Source organism: Panicum virgatum, chromosome 6K, assembly GCF_016808335.1.
Source record: "Panicum virgatum strain AP13 chromosome 6K, P.virgatum_v5, whole genome shotgun sequence".
In the NCBI taxonomy this organism is placed as follows: domain Eukaryota; kingdom Viridiplantae; phylum Streptophyta; class Magnoliopsida; order Poales; family Poaceae; genus Panicum; species Panicum virgatum.
In genome coordinates this window covers 26662494-26682993 of record NC_053141.1, presented here as the reverse complement: position 1 = coordinate 26682993, position 20500 = coordinate 26662494, and the positions used below count along the sequence as shown (strand labels likewise).

Here is a 20500-nt window from a genome sequence, read left to right as displayed (position 1 = left end):
CCAACTGTCCAGGCGCCCTGCATCACTCCCATTCCGCCACCTCAAATCCTCAATCCGGCCGCTTCGATCACCTCACATACACGCACGCTATAAATGCCCCCGGCCGGCGAGCTCGATCACTTCCCCACCCTGAACCTCCATTGCGCTCGCACCTGCATGCCCGGCCGCATGGCTCCCAGCAAGCTGCCGCCGCTGCTCCTCGCCACGCTCGCCGTCCTCCTCCCCGCGCCGCCCGGCCTCGGCGCCGGCTTCGGGGCGGGGGCGGGCACCATCGACATCACCAAGGTCCTCGCCGGCTTCCCGGAGTTCAGCTCCTTCAGCAGCATGCTCACCGAGACCAACGTCGCGCTCGCCATCAGCAGCCGCGACAAGGTCACCGTGCTCGCGCTCAACAACACCGCCGCCGCCGTGGCGTTCGGCGGCACGCTGCGCGTCCCGCGGTCCCTGCTGGCGGACCTCCTCGCGCTCCACGTTGTGCTCGACTACATCGACAAGCCCAGGCTGGGCGCGCTGCAGCACGACCGCAAGGGCGAAGGCTCCGTGGTCACCACGCTGCTGCAGGTCCTGCGCGCGCCGCCGCGCGGCGTGGGGTTCCTCCGCGTCTACACCGGGGACGCCGGCCGCGCCATGCTCTCCTCCGCCGCGCCGGGGGGGCTCGGGAGGAACGCCACGGTCGAGAAGCAGATCACCGCCAAGCCGTACAGCGTGTCGGTGCTCCAGGTGAGCGGCTTCGTCGTCCCGCCGGGCATCAGAGTCCCGCGGGCGTTCCCGCCGAGGGCGAGCAGGCACATGGCGGCGCCTCCGCACAAGGAGCCTGCGCTGGCGCCAGTGCCGGCGCCGGCGCCCTTCTTCGGGTCCGGGCCGCTGGTTCCGAGCCCGATCAAGCCGGTGCCTACGCCAAACCTCGTCGATACTCCCGCGCCGGTGCCGGAGGAGACGGGAGTCATTCCGATCCCTAGCGTGCACGGTGGTCTTGCGGCGAAGGTACCATCGGCCGCCGGACGCAGTGCGGCGAGCTGGAGTATCGCCGCCGTGGCCCTCGGGATGACATGTCTGCATTTGCATTTGTATGTATAATAGGGGTAGCAACTAGCAAGCGGCAGAATGCAGAAAGACGGCCGTGGGTCGTGTACTCTGTCTGGTGTGCTTGGATCAACTAGTTAGACCCATTTTATCATTTTCGTTTCTTGATCTGTAGCCAGTTTTCCATAATCTGCAACATGCAATTTCATTTCATTTTCATTTGGTCGGAGTACGTATCCGACCAAATGAGCAGACAAATGAGCAGGTGGTCAGGAAATCTGATGCTTCTCAGATTCAGCAGAATGACAGAATACTCATAACTGAAAGTTTGAACATCATCTCTAGTCCTAGCTTTCAGTTCAAACTTCAAATGTTCATGACAGTATAGCCTAACTGAAAGCAGGATACACTTCATCAATCATAAAGTTCAAAGCTAGGATTCGGCAGAATAGGTTGTCCCCGGCACACCCAAACACACGTCCTTACATCAATCAATCTAAACATGGTTCAAGTCTTCTCACTCCGCATCCTCTATCTCAGCATCCTCTGGAACACCTCGGAGGTACAAAACATTGTTGCACCTGTTGATTGAACAAGCATAAATATATCATACAGGTGCAAACTGAATAAGCAATGCAGAAGAGTTTTAAATCAATATCAAAAGTCAAAGGATGGGCATGAGATGCACTACAGATTCCTAACTATTGACCCATTATTCCAGTTCTAAAAAGTTCACAAACGAATTATGGTTTTAAAGGATCCCTAGCTTTTTCCTTGAAAGATAAATTCTGCAGATCCACACTACCCTTAGGATCAGTAGTCAAGTCAGATTACGGAAGCAGGATGAAAGCATCTGGGTTACCTAGATTTACAAGGCAACACTACTTGGTAGATACTCAAAGCAAAGGATAAAAAAAGGCTACCTGATCAAAATCTCTCCCAAGTTCCCAGAGAATTGCCCATCAATGTACTCCTCTGTGTTAGCAAGCTGCATGCATTAGAGAGAGGTAGTAATTAATTTTATATGTCACTTCATATCCAATAGATATTTAGCTATTTGAAAAAAAAAATCAACAGATGGTAGATCTAATAGTCAGACAGCCAAATTGTCGAATTAGTACCTGAAGATTCATGTAGGAGTCAACAGAAACAAGATAACCTGAGAACGTTATATAAAGGCTTATAAATATTGTTATGGGCAGGACAGTGTCTAGAAAATAAAAATGTAACAGTTGAAATCTGAAAAAACTCAATACCTTTGTACTCCATACCCCACTTAAGTTTGACAATTACAGGCTTCCCTGTTAGGTTGTTCAAGAAAGGTTTAGGGTTGACTGGCACAGTCTGCACAAAGCAAGAATCCATTAGTAAGTGTACCGCAATGTAATGCTTTATTGTGGCAGGCAAATATACAAAAAAAACTTTTAATTCATTCTGTGGACTTCTTTAGTTCAATATAAATGATTCCATTATGTTAATGATGGCATGGTATTTAAAGCACCGGATCAGGCTGGTGCAATCAGATCACATCTAACAGGCCTGCATGATGAACCCAATGGCTCAGCCTTAACTGAGATCAGACTAATCATCCACTAAAACTTAAATATCACAGCAAAGATATATAGACAAGTCAACAATGAATCAGATGAAGTTATCTTTTTATCTAGTAAATTATCTTAGTGTTTTTCAAATTATTCTGCAACTACAAGGCTACTAGTAATTGGGCTTAGCAGCTTGCTGCTTATAGCTCATTGGAATAAATGCTTTTCACCAGATGTTAGATCACAATAAATTTCATTAACTGAATTGCAAAGCAGTAATCAACTGTGTGTCTGTGTATATGCACAGATAAATGTAGATGCACCTTTGGACTGAGCTAGCAGAAGCAATCGCAAATGTGATAAAAAAAAATACCATGGTACTGGCAAAGTGAAATGAATGGCCTGAACTTTTGAGAGGTTAAAAAGACTAATATCAGAAGCAGGTGCATTGGTAACTTCGATACAACAGTATAGTGCTGAGTTAAAACACAGAAAAATCCATCCAGAAATCAACCAAGGATATTAGCTACATGGAAGTACATAATAACCATTAAAGAGAAAAGGAACACTCCATTGAAGAAAGGGAACTTATTCTATGTCAATGAGTTCCAAGCATAAGGGCATGCCTCCCAGCATTACAAGATTCGGAATTAATTTCTCTTTGTAATCTCTGAACTTCTGATGCCAATACTCTGGTGCGGCATCAAGTTACTCTTTAACAATTTACCCTCATCCAAATACAGCTGATTCCTTCAAATATCCCAAACTATAGGCCTCGTCTATCTAGCATCTATCTTGCTGGACCTCGCCTACCTAGGTGCCTCAACTCTCAATGCCCTCTCCACTTCGGCTACGCGATTCCCACAAACACGGAACACCTGGACCAACATCGGACGCACGAACATCAAACTAAACGGGTGCAAGAACAGTCAACGACGCCAAACTACCCGACGACACTAATCAGTAGCACGAACAGATCTAGTATGCAAACCGCCTAGAAAGAGAGATCGAGAGAGAGAGGCGAGGGGAGTCACGGGAGCTTACAGCCATCGGAGCAGACGAGCAGCGGCCGCCGCGGGCACGAGGTCGAGGGGAGGGCGAGGGAGGCGGCGACGGCGGACGACTCGGCGAGTAGAGGGGGCAGCCGAAGCGGGGCTTAGGGAAGCAGGGAAAAACCGCAACGGAAAGCTTCGTAGGCTGGACCTTATGGGCCTTCGCCAGCTTTTAGAATCTCACAAGGGGCCTTAGTATTGCCTTTCGTTTTTTATAAATCTTTTCTTTTCTAAAAATCCCTTCTTCTAAAGGGAAAATGGCAAATGTTATGAGTTACACGTGTGACTTACGGTCAAATCACCATACAAGTCGAAATATTTTTTCTTTATTGCGGAACATTTTTTTGTTGCTGGAACAATTGAAAAATTGAACATTTTTTTGTTGCTGGAACAATTGAAAAATTGTTCCACAACAAAAAAATATTCCAATGACAAATTTGATTGGATCACATATGTGGACTGGTTTGTTGGGTCAGTTTTAAGCACAAAACACGGAATCCTTGCTGCCACAGTTTTGCTCAGGGTAACGCCCATGACCCTGAACAATGCCCAACAAAACACGATGGAGGGGTGGGCATTCGGGTGTTTTTCATAAATTTGGATATTTAATATTTGTGTTTTCAAAACAGCTACCCAAACTTAACCCAACAAATTAAAACCCCCAAAATATCATATTTGGGTTCGCGATTTCCCAAAATAATTGAAGAACTGCCCGTCTCTCTCGTCGCTCCCCAACAGGCAACATGCCATCGCCATGGGCGGGTGACGGCAAGCTGCAGCGGGTGGTGCTATGCGGCGGGGATGAGCCGCTAAAAGACGTGCGGGGAAGCCGGCGCCGGGACTCAGCGAGTCTACGTTGTGGCGTGGCAGGCATGCGCACTGAGCGGTCAGAGTGCGTGAGTGGCACCTAGTGTGGCGGCACCACACACTAGGGGTGTGGCGGAGGGAGTTGGGGTCGGGGGAAGGGAGAGTGCGGTTATATATGACCAATGACGACAAAACCTGCAGCCATCTAAAGAGTATTTTTTTCCGCACACGATTAAATAGGCTACTGCCCAACAAACTAGAATCACATTCTATTTAATTAACCAACAATACGGACTTAACTGGCTAAAGTAGTAGTGTGAGTAATACTCTCGCATGGGAAAATAGAATAAGAGATGCATGCATGAAGATGGAAACAAATTGATGACATCACCTACATGCAATTTAGTTTCCAACTAAAAGATCTATAATTCTTAAACCATATATCAAAATTAAATTCACCTTATTGTGTTTCTTGCAATAAAAACTTCAAAACAAGACCATGTTTGCTTATGTTTGGGTGAATATTTTTAAACGTACTTTTTTAATTCGGAATAATCAATTTCAACTACTCAGGACAAATATTTGAAAATAGTGAACACATAATTATTTTCTACAAACAAAAAGGGTTAAACATAGGGCAAAGATAATAGTGTATCACATTTGGAACATTTGATTGTATAAGATAAACAATAGAAATTGAATATTGCGAATAAATGTGTCAATACAACTGAATAAATTAGTCTATAAATATGAACAAAGAATATGTGTTGTTTGCACATGTGCACCCACCTCGTTTTTCCAGCTGTATGCATGGTGGTGCACCATCCTCTGGTGGATCAAGAAATTTTATTAGGCCAATTTATTACGCCGGTACGGTATGAATCCTCGTTAGGGAGATAGGTTGATGAATTGTAGCAAGGGCGATATATAGCCACACGTGGGAAGGGAAGGCCGGGAGGGGAATCAGTCTAAGGGATATGGAGGTTAGGTTGTGGGCTACTGCGATACCAGGCTTGGATGGGCTAAATATTGGACTTTCTTGTTGATTTGGGGTATTTTGAAAAATTAGGGTACCGGAGCTTATACCCCAATTTTCCGAATTAAATTCGGGTTTGTGGAAGTCAATACCAGACAAAGATAAAGTCTTTCTGGAGCATATTCGGGTATTTCAAGCTTGGATTTAGAAAATTTTGTACCAGAAACTACTACAAAAATAATTTGTAGAAATGCCCCATTTTCCAGGAGTGGAACAAAAGGTAGCCCATTCATATAAAGAGAGAGGAACTATTGTAGCAGTTGACCCACTCTTAAAAATATATTTCTAGGGGCGGGTGATGGTATTACCCGTCCCTGAAAATGAACACCATTTGTAGGGGTGGGTGATGGCGTCGCCGCTGCTAAAATAATTTTTAGTTGCGAGTGATGGCATGACCCACCCCTACAAATGGTATCACGTAAAATATTCATAATTTTTTATATGATCTCGGATGAAGATAAACTTTATACTAAAATTATAGAGCTTGGCGAGATCTAAAATATTGTAGTTAAGAATTTTTTTTATTTGAGGTCATTTAGTAGTCCAAAAAATTATTGTAAGTTTTATAGTTTCAAAATCTAAAAGTAGAGTAGTTCTGTATCAAAATTTGAGGTCATTTCAAGCAACCTAAGATGTAGAGTAGTTCTGTATCAAAATTGTAGTTGTAAGATCTAAAATTTTATAGTTTATATATTATTCATTTAACACTATTATGGATCACAAAATCATTTACTAGTTGTGCCCTGCATATGGCTATGACTATATAGTATCTTATATAACTCAAGTTATATTTTTAAGTTTCCACAGGCTTAATCTTCATATACTCTAAATTATATTTGGCATACTGTTGTCTGTATCTATAAAAACTATGGTGTAGAAGTTCAATTTTTTAAATATGTTCTTCTATATTTAAAGATTTAAATAAATTTTTGGAATAAACAGAAAAAATATAGAGGCAGGTGATGGTATCACCCGCCCTAGAAATAAATTTCTAGAGGTGGATGATAGCGTCACCTACCCTACAAATTGATTTCAGAGTTAATATAAAAGAATACGATATCTCATTGAATTACAAATGTCTGTGTAGTGTGGTGGAAAGTGTGGCTGAGAGAAAGGTGCGCGCGAGGCTTGAGGTAAGCGGTTCGAATCTCGGATTATGCAAGTGTGCATATTTTGCAAAAAAGATTATACCTTGGTAGTAGATGGGCTTATGGTGGTGACCGGTTGGCCGAGATATTTTTTCTTTTTTAGTTTGCTGTTTTCTAATTTTTTTTATTTTCTGAAAATTGATTTGTAGGAATGGGTCACGCCATAACCCATTTCTAGAAATCAATTTCTAGGGACAGGCACGTTTCTTATTCCTAAAAATTGATTTTTAGCTGCGAGAAATAGAGATGGGTACCACATCTGCTGTTAAAATATGTTTTTACCTGCCCCTAAAAAACTTTTTTAGTAGTGAGGGCTAAAACATGTAATCACCCCTTGGAAAGCAGGGACTAATAGTTACTAGTACTGTTCATGAGATGTTGACATGGCCTCGATTTATGCAAGTGTGCATATTTCGTCAAAAAATTATACCTTGACAATAGAGGGACTTGTGGTGGTGGCCGCTAGCTGGGATATTTTTTTTCTTTTGTATTTTGCTGTTTTCTATTTTTTTTTATTTTCTGCAATTTGATTTGATGTAGAAACTGTTTTCTAGGAACAGGCACGTTACCCGTTCCTGCAAATTGACTTAGCTGCAAGAAAAAGAGGCGGGTACTGCACCCGCTTCTAAAAATATGTTTGTACCCGCCTCTAAATCTTTTTTTTTTGGTAGTGAGGGATAAAACACGTAATCACCCCTCATAAGCAGGGACTAATACTTACTAGTACTGTTCGGGATATGTTGACATGATACCATTTGGACAACATTGTTGATAAGGGATGGGCGACCAAACTCACAGAGACATTTCCCACAATCACTTTCGTCTAACGCAAGGTACTCAGCGTCAGCGGTTGTCTTTTTGAAAAGGGAAATCTTGTAGAGAAAGACGCTCTTCGGAAGAAGAAGAGAAAAAGACAACAGCATCCAGCAAGAAGAGGGTGACACAGAGATAAAATAGCCGCGTACATACTCCTTAATCCTCGTTAGTCAAGGTTGGTTGGTTGGCATGGGAAACAAAACGCTCTACATGTGGTGTTTGGTTCACCCGTTTTTGGGTGTGATCCGATCACACTGCAAATGAATTACATTGTTATTGTTTGGTTTGATCTCTCTGTAATAAGATACTGCCGGATCCAATAGCAGCGTTGTACAAAGTCGTTAACACTGAAAATTCCCCATATCGGAGGTGTAACGATTCAATCTCCGTTTTGCCTTCTCTAGATAGACTTGTCGGTGGCTGAGGAGGCGACCACGCACATGATGCTCCAGCTCGATCTTCACGACGAGGAGCTTTATCTTCACTGAACACAAGCAAGCATTGACAAAGTTCAGAGTTTGGCATAACTTTTGGAATAGTACAGAGTTGTTCTATAAACTGGTTAACTTCCTGAAGTTGTATCTAATTGAGTACATGTATTTTTTAAGCTATTTAGATTACAAAAATTTCCTGCCGGGTCAATTTTACTTGAAAAGGTGTTACCTGTTCTTTGTTGATTTGCTCTTTGTTCACACATTTGGTTTGACTTTTCAGTAATTCTGCAATCCTCAAAACATTTTATTTGATCATGTGTATAGGACAGAGAAACAAAGAGAAAATTAAAATACAGAAGAATAGGAGGGAAATGTGCTAACCTGCATTGCCACGGGAGCTTGAAATTTTGACCCATGGCTTCTGTCAACTCAACTCCAAAAACCAAGAATGACACTCAGCATAACTCTTTGTAATGGCCACTGGAACATGCAAACAGCTAGGTGAAGAAGCCATTACAAACACAAGCAGAGATCTGAAACAAGCATCCATCAGTCCATCACCCATCTTATCTCTCTGTTCAACGAGCATTTGTTCACAGAGCATTAGAAAAATAGCACAATATAGAAGTTATCTTACTGCAAAACAAGATCCCTCCACAATGGACCATATGTTTATCAAGTTCAGCTGGGACCTAAAAAAGCAAAGACTAGCTGGTTAATACATGCAGCTATCCAGTTTCAAGAATTAAGCATGTCTTGATCACTGTAAAAATGAAAGAACCACTATATATATATATATATATATATATATATATATATATATATATATATATATATATATCCGTGATTGTTCCTGAGCAGTAGACTTTAAAGTGCTCCACATATAGACAGAGAATTATGAAGGGCAGCATAATTGACATAAGAACATGGGGGGCTGGCGGAGCTTCTATGGCAGGAGGTGTGTTTTTTCTCACAACCTTGTTGTGAATTTAGCCGCCGAAGGATGAGATCAGCGTCTAAAATGTCGAAAACAATAGACTAATCCTTGACCTATATTTTAACAAAAATTATATTAATTATTTCCAGAGCAATGTAACTTAAGCTATTGTACAATGTATGTTCTGCTCTATGTCCATCAAAAGCTCCCACTAAGTTCAATTGCCAATTACATTAATTGTTTACAAGTTTATATGGCTAAATTTAGTGGAGCTCTCAAGCCCTGATGCAGTAGCACCAAACAATTTTTTCTCAGTAAATCTCACCTTCAGTGCTTGCAACTCAACATAAAGCTCAATACTATGTGTTCAACTCGATCAGGCTCTTGGAGCAGCGCTCACCACAACATTCCCTCTCTTTGCTGCAAAAAAAAAAGCACTCCACATTCCACTCAAACCCCACTAGCAGCTGTGTCGTCACCACAATCAAAAATTGAAAACAACAATAAGCATAAGCACTGACACGAGCTGAAATACTGCAAAGCAGAATCTCCTTCTGACCTCATCGACATGCTGCTCCCAGACGCAGCTGAGCAGCCCAAAGACGACTTGATAGTCCTAAGTGGAATCAAATCACTCCAGATCGATCAGCCTTCAGCTTCGCGACAATGATGGCGATGTCAAGGGGGTCTATTCCTGCTCGGGTAGTAGTACTTTGTATTTGTAGCATAAATTTTGCATTGAGAAATAGACCAGATCTCGGTATGGGACACTGAAATCTACCGAGCTACTATGCCACGTTACAGATGCAGTGAGAACAGAAGGAGAGGAACCTTTTCCAGATGAATAGACTACAATAGAAGCTGTCTTCTCTACAAATTTGAGGAACTGTTCGAGAAATAGACATTCAATATCACGAAACTACATACGGACATTTGGTTTAAAATAGCGACAAAAGAATCACAGGCATTAGTGTCAAATTACTAAACTGAATCACAGTACCATTTCATATGATGCCAAACCATAGGTGTAATGCAGATGTGAGTTTTATTGTCACTTTATTTTCGCCATCAAAGTATATTCTATGACAATATCAAACAAACTTGCCTGTGATTTTGCTGTGAATGGATCACCCAGAAGCAAGATGTGAATGTCCCCTCTCAAACGTGCACCATCATGTAGCCTATGTAGAAAGAGATTTAAAGCATAGCATGAGAACACAATCGATTGGTAAATGGAATTAGGATTACCTCTCGGAAAATATATAAGTCACTTGATAAGAACGTAGACCTTCTTAGATATGTGCAAATTCTTTGAATTCCATTCCCTACAAGCCAGCAAGAAAAATTAGCCTTACGGTTACAAGTAACTCAAGCGAGAGAGTTGGGTTGACAAGAAATCCAGCAATTTAATCCATGAGAGTGTGCAGGGAGAGGGGGAACAGAGAGAGGACATCAAGGGCGTTGCATTTTACCTTTTACCCATGGAGGAGGTGCACTGTGGTGGCCGGAATTTGCCGGACAACGAGGAGGCGGCGGTCAGCTCGCGACCCGACCTGCTGGCGGCGAACAGGGTGCCGCGGTAAGAAGGCACCGCAGGCCACCCATGGCTCGTGCCCCATCAGGGGGGGTGGAGGAGGGGGTGCCGAGCGTGCGGCGTAGGAGTCCCGTCCGCAGCTTGCGCCCTAGAAGGAGGGGGTGCCGTTGGGTCGTGGTTTGGGGCGGTTGGAGAGGAGGGCGAGGGCGGCGGACAGAGAGGAGGGGGGCGGCGGACAGAGAGGAGAGGGAGGGAGAGGGGTTGCACAAGGGTGTCAAGAGGCAAGCGCTCCGGGATCGAATCGCTAGCCGTAGATGCACAACACATTAAAAAGGGCGCTCCACATTTGTTGGAGGTCGGACGAAGCGAGGAGGGAGGGGACGAGGGGTAACGGTCGCAGGGGTGTACATGGTGTGGGTGTGGGGTGTGAGGGGGTGCTAATTTACGGTCGCCCGTATGATTGATTTCCAGACACACGTGATTCCTTTGCATTCATGTCCCCTCCGTCTGGTCAATCCCTTTCACTTTCATCTTCACAGCATGTGCCTTTGCATTCATGTTTTGACACCAAATTTCAAGATTAAAAATTCAAAAGAAACAAAAAAAGTTGAAGGCAAAAAATAGAATACATAAAAGTTTGGATTAGAAAATTTTGAGATCAATAAATTTTGGAGAGAAAAGTCATGGTGCAAAAATTTTGTACGAGAAAAAATTTGAGAGCCAAAAAAAAGTCCAAGCAAAAGATTTTGAGATAGAGAAATTGAAGATAAATATTTTGGCACAGAATTGCAAGATAAAAAGATTCAAAAGAAATAAAAAAAAGTTGAAGACAAAATTAGAACACATAAAAGTTAGAAAAAGAGAAGGTGAAAATTGAAGCCGGAAGAGCACAGTACGTGTTTGAGTGTGGCCCACTAGCCCCCCACGTGCACTAGCAGCGCGTGCGGTTGACCACAGAACAAGGGTGTAGATGAGCGAAAGTACTGTGACCCTTAGCCTCTATTTAGTATATATATATAGTAGAGGGATAGAGAAGAGATAGAAATAGAGATAGATAGATATAGATTATCTAAAATTAAAAACAAAATTATCATACTAGACCACTGCAATGTCCTAAACAAAAATAGCTGCCATGCTATTTTTAGTAAACCATCGCATACCCGGCATGCAACCGCAGCCAGTGGTGGCATCGTACTGACTTCGACCATCCCGGACAGAGTCGCCACGTGGCAGAAAGATCGATGGCTTCCGTCCTCCCCACGGCCAACCTCACCACCTGATCGAGATCGATCAGGCTCCTCACCCGGCCAAGCAAGCAGCAGCAATGGGCAGGACGGCGGGCGACGACGACGACGACGGCCCGCCGCCGGCGTACGCCGCGCAGCGCGGCCCCCGGCGCGACCCGCGTCTCAAGGACCTGGGCATCTCTTGCATGCTCAACACCGAGGTGGCGGCGCTGCTGGCCGTGATCCGGCGGCGCCCGGACCCCTACTCGTACCTCCCGCCGGCCGTGGCCGCCGCCGAGGAGGCCACCTTCGCGGGCCTCATCAGCTCCCTCAAGGCGCTCCGGGGGCTGCTCTTCCAGCCCCGGCACGGCGCGTGGCGCTGCTCCGACCCGTCCACGTACCTGACGCCGTTCCTGGACGTGGTCCAGAGCGAGGAGGCCCCTCCCGCGGCCACCGGCGTGGCGCTCTCCTCCGTGCTCAAGATCCTCCGCATCGACGTGTTCGACGAGTGCTCCCCGGGCGCGCGCGACGCCGTGCACGCCATACTCGCCGCGCTCACCAACTGCCGCATGGAGCGCTTCTCCGACGCCGGCGCCGAGGAGGCCGTGCTCCTGCGCGTGCTCCAGGTGCTCGCCGCGCTCCTCCGCGCCCGCGCCGCGCCGCTGCTGTCGGACAGCTCCGTCTGCACCGCTGTCAACACGTGCTTCCAGATCGTGCAGCACGCCGCCGGCAGCCGCGGCAGCGAGCTCCTCCAGCGCACGGCGCGCCACTGCATGCACGAGATCCTGCAGGCCGTCTTCGCCAGGCTGCCCGACATCCGCGACGGCGACGGCGGCGACGACGCCGACCCCGCGGCGCCCGGCGGCGGTGGGTCCTCGGGCGCCGGCTTCGGCGCGCGGTGCATGGTGGACGTGTTCAGCTTCCTCTGCTCGCTGCTGCTCAACGCGCCGGACATGGTGATCACGCCGGACGGGCAGGGCGCCTTCACCTCCGAGGAGGACGTGATGCTCTTCTCGCTGGTGCTCGTCAACTCGGCCGTGGAGCTCGGCGGCGAGGCCATCGGCAAGCACGCCAAGCTCCTGCGCCTCATCCAGGACGACCTCTTCTACCACCTCATCCACTACGCTACCGAGTACAGCCCGCTGGTCCTCTCCATGATCTGCAGCACGGCGCTGAACCTGTACCACTTCCTCCGGCGGTTCCTCAAGCTCCAGCTCGAGGCCTTCTTCATGTTCGTGCTGCTCCGCGTGTGCGGCGGCGCCAACGGCCCGCACCTGCAGGAGGTGGCGGTGGAGGGCCTCGTCAGCTTCATCCGGCAGCCGACGTTCGTGATCGAGATGTACGTCAACTACGACTGCGACCCGCTGCTGCGCAACGTGTTCGAGGAGATGGGCAAGCTGCTGTGCAAGGCGGCGTTCCCTGCGTCGCCAGGCCCGATGACGGCGGTGCAGCTGCAGGCGTTCGAGGGCCTCGTCAACATGATCACCACCATCGCCGACAACGTCGAGGTGGACAAGGCCCCCGCCCACGACGCGTACGCCGTCGACGTGTCCGAGTTCCGGCTCTTCTGGACCGAGCGCTGGGATTCAACCTCCGCCGCCAGCGGCGGCGCTGAGCGAGAAACGTGGGTAGACTTCGTGCGCAAGCGCAAGCTGCGGAAGAAGAAGGTGGCCATCGCGGCGAACCACTACAACCGCGACCAGAAGAAGGGCGTGGAGTTCCTGAAGCTGTGCCACCTGGTGCCGACGCCGCCGGAGCCCCTGAGCATGGCCTTCTTCCTCCGCTACTCCCCGGGGCTGGACAAGAACAAGATCGGCGAGTTCCTCGGCGACCCCGACGAGTTCAACCTCCGGGTCCTCAAGGAGTTCACCGAGACCTTCGACTTCACCGGCGCCATCCTCGACACGGCGCTGCGCACCTACCTGGAGACGTTCCGGCTGCCCGGCGAGTCCCAGAAGATCCAGCGCATCCTCGAGGCCTTCTCGGAGCGCTTCTTCGAGCAGCAGACCGCGGGGGTGTTCGCCACCAAGGACGCCGCCTTCATCCTCTGCTACTCGCTCATCATGCTCAACACCGACCTGCACAACCCGCAGGTGAAGAAGAAGATGTCGGAGGAGGACTTCATCCGGAACAACCGCGCCATCAACGACAAGAAGGACCTGCCGCGGGAGTACCTCTCGGAGCTCTTCCACTCCATCTCCACCAACGCCATCACCGTCTTCAGCACATCGGCGGCGGCGGTGGAGATGACGCCCAGCCGCTGGGCCGACCTGGTCAAGCGCTCCCGCGCCATGGACCACTTCACACCCTGCGACTTCAAGCACAAGCTCAGCCGGGAGGTGTTCATCGCCATCTCGGGCCCCACCGTCGCCACGCTCGCCGCCATCTTCGACGGCGCCGACGACGAGGAGACGCTCAACCAGTGCGTCGAGGGGCTCGTGTCCGTGGCGCGCATCGCGCGGTACGGGCTGGAGGACGTGCTGGACGAGCTGCTGTGCTGCCTCTGCAAGTTCTCCACGCTGCTCAACCCCTACGCCACCACGGAGGAGACGCTCTTCACCTTCAGCAACGAGCTCAAGCCGCGGATGGCCACGCTCGCGCTCTTCACCATCGCCAACCGCTTCGGCGAGTCGGTGCGCGGCGCTTGGAAGAACGTCGTCGACTGCCTGCTCAAGCTCAAGCGGCTCAAGCTGCTGCCGCCATCGGTGATTGACCCGGAGGCGGCGGCAGCAGGGAGCGGCGGCAGCACCGGGCGCGGCTCCTCGGAGCGCCCGGGGCACCGCCACAGGGCGTCCACCTCGGACGCCGGCGGCGTCATCTTCCCCGCCACGCACCGCGGAGCCGGGACCAGCCGGCACGTGTCGGGCATGATCGGCCGCTTCTCGCAGTTCCTGTCGCTCGACTCCGGCGGCGAGTCGCTGCTCTCAGTCGGCAGCGAGTTCGAGAACAACCTCAAGATCATCCAGCAGTGCCAGGTCGGGGCCATCTTCAAGGAGAGAGGCAAGCTGCCGGACGAGGCGCTGCAGAACCTCGGGCGGGCGCTCATCTTCGCCGCCGGTGGCAAGGGCCAGAAGTTCAGCACGCCCATCGAGGAGGAGGAGACCGTCGGCTTCTGCTGGGACCTCCTGGCGCTCCTCGCGTCGGCCAACCTCCACCGCTTTGCCACCTTCTGGCCTCCGCTCCTCGACTGCTTCAGCGCCGTGTCCCAGCTGCCGCTCTTCTCGCCGTGCCCCTTCGCCGAGAAGGCCATCGTGGCGCTCTTCCGGGTCGCCGTGCGCCTGCTCTCGGCGGCGCCGCAGCGCGCCGTCGACACCCGCGCCTCCGAGGAGCTCGTCTTCAAGTCCATCAACATGATGTGGAAGCTGGACAAGGAGATCCTCGACACCTGCTGCGAGGCCATCTCGGAGAGCATCGTGAAGCTGCTCACGGAGCACGCCGGCGGCGTGCAGACGCCGCTGGGCTGGAAGACGCTGCTCCACCTGCTCACCGTCACTGGGCGCCACCCGGAGACGTTCGACCAGTCCGTGGCGGCAATGGTCAAGATCATGAGCGACAGCGGCGCGCACGTCACGCGGTTCAACTACGCCGCCGTCATCGAGGCCGCCTTCGGGTTCGCCGCGCTCAAGATCAGCCCGCTGGACGTGAGCACCAGGATCCTCGAGCTCATGGCCGAGTCCGTCAACTGGATCGTCCAGTGGCACAAGTCCGGCTACTCCGACCCCGGGAACAGCGCCGGCTTCAGCGGCGGCAGCGGCAGCAGCGCGTCGTCGTCGTCAGCGTCGTCGGTGGAGGACGCGTCGCGGATGGGCAACCTGGCGGCCAACATGTTCATCAAGCTCGCGGAGGCGCTGCGCAAGACGAGCCTGGTCCGGCGCGAGGAGATCCGGTGCCAGGCCGTGTTCGAGCTCGGGCGCGCCTTCAACCTGGCCGCGGCCGGCGACCTCGACCTGGGCCCGGCCGGGTGCCTGGCCTGCTTCAACCTCGTCATCTTCGCCATGGTGGACGACCTGACGGAGAAGACGCTCGAGTACTCGCGGCGCGAGGGCGCGGAGCGGGAGACGCGGAGCATGGAGGGCACGCTGGCCGCCGCCGCCGAGCTGCTGGCCGACGTCTTCGTTCTGCTCCTGCCGACGCTGGCGCAGGCGCCGGGGTTTCGGACCTTCTGGCTAGGCGTGCTGCGGCGGATGGACACGTGCATCAAGTGCGACCTCGCCGCGGGCGGCGGCGCCGGGGTGATGCAGGAGCTCGTGCCGCGGATGCTCAAGCGGATGATCATGGAGATGAAGGCCAAGGAGGTGTTGGTGCCGAGGGAAGGGGACGAGCTCTGGGAGATCACGCACATCCAGATCCAGTGGATCGCGCCGGCAGTCAAGGACGAGCTGTTCCCTGAGTAGCTAGTCATCACCATCAGTGACCATTGGCAGGGGGTGAGTTTTGTTCATGGCTGCATGACTAGTAGGAACCAGGAAACGATACTTTTGACTGCAAATAGTAGGATTAAGCCCAAATTGTGATAAATAAACTGCATCCAGAATTATTGTAATGGATTTTGATTGATTCGAATATAATCACGCTATTGCCATTGTTATATAAATATCCGATGGCCATCCGCTCCGGCCGCAAACCTAGCAAGCATCACCTCCTCCCATGGCTGCTAATCCGTGCGCGCAGGAGGGCTCAAAGGGGTAGAATATTCGATTTTATAGTTGGGGGTAAAGTAATCCACCATGAATAGTTGGGAGGAGGTGTTATGTAGACTTTTTCCCAAAATTTATAACAAAAAAAGATATATTTTAGTCACATAATACCTTTATTACAGTGTACAAGCGACAAACGAATTTTCGTCGAGTGAGTGCCACAAATTGCAAAATGTGATATAATTTTTACTTTATATGAGATAAATAAAACGTCATAGAAGACCGCATATGTTATAGTGCGGTCAGGGGCTGGTCAGGATGCGGTTCGGAATATGAAACCATTTGAAAGGGTGAAGCTAAGGTGTTTAGAGTCATGGTCGTGTATTCGTGTTCACACATGAAAATTCCTTGTGTGGCCCTCAAACAAATGATACTCTCTTTCTATGGCCCTGTTTTCATCTTGGATCCCTTCTAGGGGCCTGCTGTTATCTCTCCACTTAACTCCCAGTTAAGTGACCGTGAAAAAACAAAAATACCCCTGGCACAAACAACAAGTATTGAGATCTCATAGAGAACAAATATTGTACGTGTATTATGTTTGTAACAGTAGGATATTATGAAGCAAATTCCCCACATTTTGAACACACTAGAGAAATCATCATGCACAACAATATATTAGATTCACATTCAGTTGTTTCAACATAATAAGGTAAATCAGGTAAAGCTCCACAAAATGAGTACATTTCTAACATGCGAGTTGACATGTAGTAGGTTCAGACACTTCACTTGGACTGCATGACATTCATGTTCGCAGACAGCTCCACAAAACAGATTAATACATAAGCCAACTAGTCAAGAACATGGTAAATCACAAACTGATCCTTCTTTTGCTTCTTGTGGTCATTACAGATGCAAGGATCAACTTTTTTGCTGCTTGTGCCCATTGCAGGGCTTTCAAATAACACATCATTCTTCTTTCCTTTCTCTTTAATTTGCTTCTTAGCTTTAGTTTGGGCTTCATGAGCTTTTTCTAATTTATTTATTCTGTTTGTAACTAACAGAGTCTTTAATTTCAAAAGGAAGGGGGTAAAATCAAAGCGAACGATAATGAGGATAAAATTACAATTATGGTTCAAAGTGAGGGCAAGAACATAATAACTCCTTTTTAATTAAAACTACCCTAGATTCAAATCCTACGGTCCGCCGCTGGCTGACTCATCACATACACCAGCCCCCCATTGTGGCATCGCGAGTGCTCACCAGTCACCACCGAACCAGGACCACAACAAGGGAGAAAGCAACAACGTGCGCCAAAGAAAGTTGGCTTGGCGTGTGAAAACACGTAATAATGACTGTATCATAAAGACGGAGTAATACTATAGTTGCAATATGGACATAACATTCTTTTGACAATATTGTTTGGGAAGGGATGGATCACAGCCACATTTTCACGATCACTTTCGTCTAACACAAGCTGTTGAGCGGTTGTCTTTTGTGCAGGTCGCGCCAGGAAGAGAGAGAGACAACTTTCTTCTTGAGAAGAAGAGAAGGAAACATCACCAGCAAGAGGGCGACAGGGAGATTAAAAAAACACACTTGGGAATGAAAAAAAAAACACTTGGGAATGAATAATCCGGTCTCGTATAATACACTCGTTAGTCAAGGTCGGTTGGCATGGAAAACACCTAAACAAGTTGCTTTACAGACAGACATAAGTATGTATAGTTCAAACACAACATTACACGTACTCGGTGCGATGGTTTCAGACGAAGGACGATTGAGTTGGCGGATGGTGAACAAACAGCGTAACTGACCTGACGCACACGCACAGCAGGCAACACTAAACTAGCCATAAGCCCATAAACATGCTCGAGTTTGATGGCTGCCAATGCAATTGTGGCTAATCCGTGTTAGTACAATAACTACCCAGGAGCATCTGTCTCGGCGTACGTGTTATATTAGGCCAATCTCAATACGCTACCGATGCATGGTTCAGGGAAATTAAAGCAAGCCGCGGGCGGCAGGCGGCTACGTACATGTGCTGGGAACGAAGCTGCGCGTCCGCACCGCACAGCCATTTCGAAGTTTAGGCGGGGGGGGGGGGGGGGGGGGGGGGGGGGGGGGGGGGGGGGGGGGGAGCGCATGAGCGAGCACAGCAGGCTAGGAGGGGCGGCGACAGGTCATGACTCGCCGGTCAGGTCAGGAGCTCGATCGTGAGGACGCGGATCGGGATATAAAACGGTTTGAAAGAGTCAATAGCTAGCTACTCTTAGGTGTTTAGTCCATAATTAAGCCACATGATTGAGGGCTGCGGCAGCAACGTGTTATTAGTAGGTGACGCCGTGACGCGACCAGCCGTCGTCGTGCGCGTCGGTCTCTCCCAGCTCCTGACGTTGGACAACCAGGAAATGCTGGAGGCAGAGGCACATCTTGTACTTGTAGTAGTTAGCCTGCCTCGCGCTCGTCCACGCGAGTTGTTGCATTAGAGTAAGCATACATCATTATATATTATTCGATCGTACACCCGAATGCAAGCGTATACGCAGGTCCATGATCGCTGTCACACGCACCTGCCCCCGGTTGCAGCGACGTCGCCGCGCATGTCCACTAATTTTCATTACACTAGCATTTACTTCCTCCATCCTAAATTAGTAGTGGTAGTTTTTAACTTCACTAAATATATAGATTTTACCGTGCATTTAGACGTAATTATATACCTAGATTCATAGAAAAAAAATATGCATGCATATATAATAAAATTAAAATTTGGAGCGGCAGGAGAATTTGCCAATATAAATAGTGGCAAGCAGCAGGGGGAAGTTGCGGTCCGAAGCGAAAAAGAAAGAGACGAGTACATGTAGAGCGATCGAGTACCAACCGCGGCCGTACGTAGGCGGGGCGTGGCTGCCGATTGGATTCGTGCAGCTAGCGTACCCATAAATACGGTTACGGGTCACATGTACGCGGAGGACTGCCCGCGGGCCCACCCAACAACCCACCGTGCGTCGCCATGCATTGGGCATTGATGCACGCACACGGCTTTGTTGGACTTGGACGGCCGGATTGGACCTGGACCAGCTTTTCCACCAAACATCAACGCAATCCGCCACGCCGCCAACAACCTTCCCGGTTTCGGTTTCCCCATGTGGTGCGGCTCCCCACACGGCAGGGAAACAGCTAGAGGCTGTGTTTAGATGAGGGGAATCGGGGGAGAAAAAGTCACATCAGTCATTGTAGCACACTGTAGCACTTTTTGTTTGTTTGTGGTAAATATTATTCTACCATGATCTAACTAGGCTCAAAAAATTCGTCTCGCAACATACATCAAAACTATGCAATTAGTTTTTTTTATTTAACTACATTTAGTACTCTATGCATGAATTATTTGTTATATTTAATGTTTCGATGTGATAGGAGATGTGATGGATGTGATGGAAAGTTTGGAAATTTTGTGGGAACTAAACACACCCAGACTCGCTCCGCTGCTGCCTGCTCCTGCTCGCGCAGTCGCGCTGCCTCTGCCTTGTTGCGTCAGCGTGGCCGTGGCGTATGGAGGCGTCGTCCAACCCACCCCTCCCCACCCCACCCAGCCGACCGCGGAGATGCTTTTCTTTTTTCCCAGCCGCGCCGGTCCGTGGTAGGTGAGCCCGCCCTGGCGCCGTAGCGCGCTACAGCTCCACTCTACCCATCCATATGAGGCAGGGGTGGAATTGAGCCGAGCCTCGACTTTTTTCGAGCTTTCTTCAAAATCAATATATTCGTATTTATTATAGTCTCCCGCGTTGTTTGATATGCAGCTTCAAATCGAGCATAACGAGCCGAGCCGAGCCGAGCCTGCCAAAATTGACTTTTGTTCCAAATCAACTAATCTTTATTTAAAAAAAAGAACGAATGTAATCGGAGCAATTTTGAAACGAGCCACCGAGCCAGCTTAACGAGCTTTTTTCCAGCCCTGATATGAGGCAAGGGTGGCGAAATGACCGGACTGACCTTGAGGTTTTAAGTGAACCCCTCCCCTCCTATTGCTAAGCAACGGTAATCAAGCGTGGAGCCGTTTGCCAATCAATGCCATGGCCCATGGACAGCATCTAGGAGCCTGTCAGCTCGCGACGGAAACGGGTCACGTTGCCGTTGGGGAGGGGGTGGATTATCCACGCCCATACCCAAATATTACTCATTCCCAATTAATCTATATCCAGGGGCGGAGCCAGGAATTTATTTTTTTCATTATTAGGGAGCCAACCATACTAATTTATATAAAAATTTAATCAAAATTCAAATTTTCAATGTAAATTTAGGAGCCATAGGG

General features: G+C 49.0%; 3 protein-coding genes and 1 long non-coding RNA gene across 9 annotated transcripts; 2 read left to right on the top strand and 2 right to left on the bottom strand.

The window, feature by feature from the left end:
- Positions 1-324: 324 nt before the first annotated feature.
- LOC120713355 (fasciclin-like arabinogalactan protein 3) lies at positions 325-1411 on the top strand. The gene is made up of 2 exons (XM_039999338.1): positions 325-984; positions 1199-1411. Exons 1-2 carry the CDS (start codon positions 325-327, stop codon positions 1409-1411), a joined length of 873 nt encoding a protein of 290 aa, XP_039855272.1.
- Positions 1290-3770, bottom strand: LOC120712126 (probable small nuclear ribonucleoprotein F). The gene is made up of 5 exons (XM_039997849.1): positions 3609-3770; positions 2280-2367; positions 2145-2182; positions 1947-2011; positions 1290-1604 (listed from the first exon to the last, which is right to left on the bottom strand). The coding sequence occupies exons 1-5, from the start codon at positions 3612-3614 to the stop codon at positions 1541-1543; spliced, it is 261 nt and encodes an 86-aa protein (XP_039853783.1). The 5' UTR covers positions 3615-3770; the 3' UTR covers positions 1290-1540.
- Positions 3771-7552: 3782 nt separating this feature from the next.
- On the bottom strand, positions 7553-11561 carry LOC120712125. Of its 6 annotated transcripts, none has more exons than XR_005690700.1 (7): positions 10267-11561; positions 10043-10119; positions 9120-9975; positions 8495-8549; positions 8239-8390; positions 8087-8142; positions 7553-7907 (listed from the first exon to the last, which is right to left on the bottom strand). It is a non-coding gene; the product is annotated as an uncharacterized LOC120712125 (long non-coding RNA). The 6 variants fall into 6 exon arrangements; XR_005690703.1 differs by having other exon boundaries at positions 8239-8549; positions 9120-9214; positions 9316-9975; XR_005690702.1 differs by having other exon boundaries at positions 8239-8549; positions 9120-9261; positions 9354-9975.
- LOC120712124 (ARF guanine-nucleotide exchange factor GNL2-like) lies at positions 11556-16136 on the top strand. Its single transcript, XM_039997848.1, has 2 exons — positions 11556-13893; positions 14443-16136. Exons 1-2 carry the CDS (start codon positions 11653-11655, stop codon positions 15946-15948), a joined length of 3747 nt encoding a protein of 1248 aa, XP_039853782.1. The 5' UTR covers positions 11556-11652; the 3' UTR covers positions 15949-16136.
- The last annotated feature ends 4364 nt before the right edge of the window (positions 16137-20500 follow it).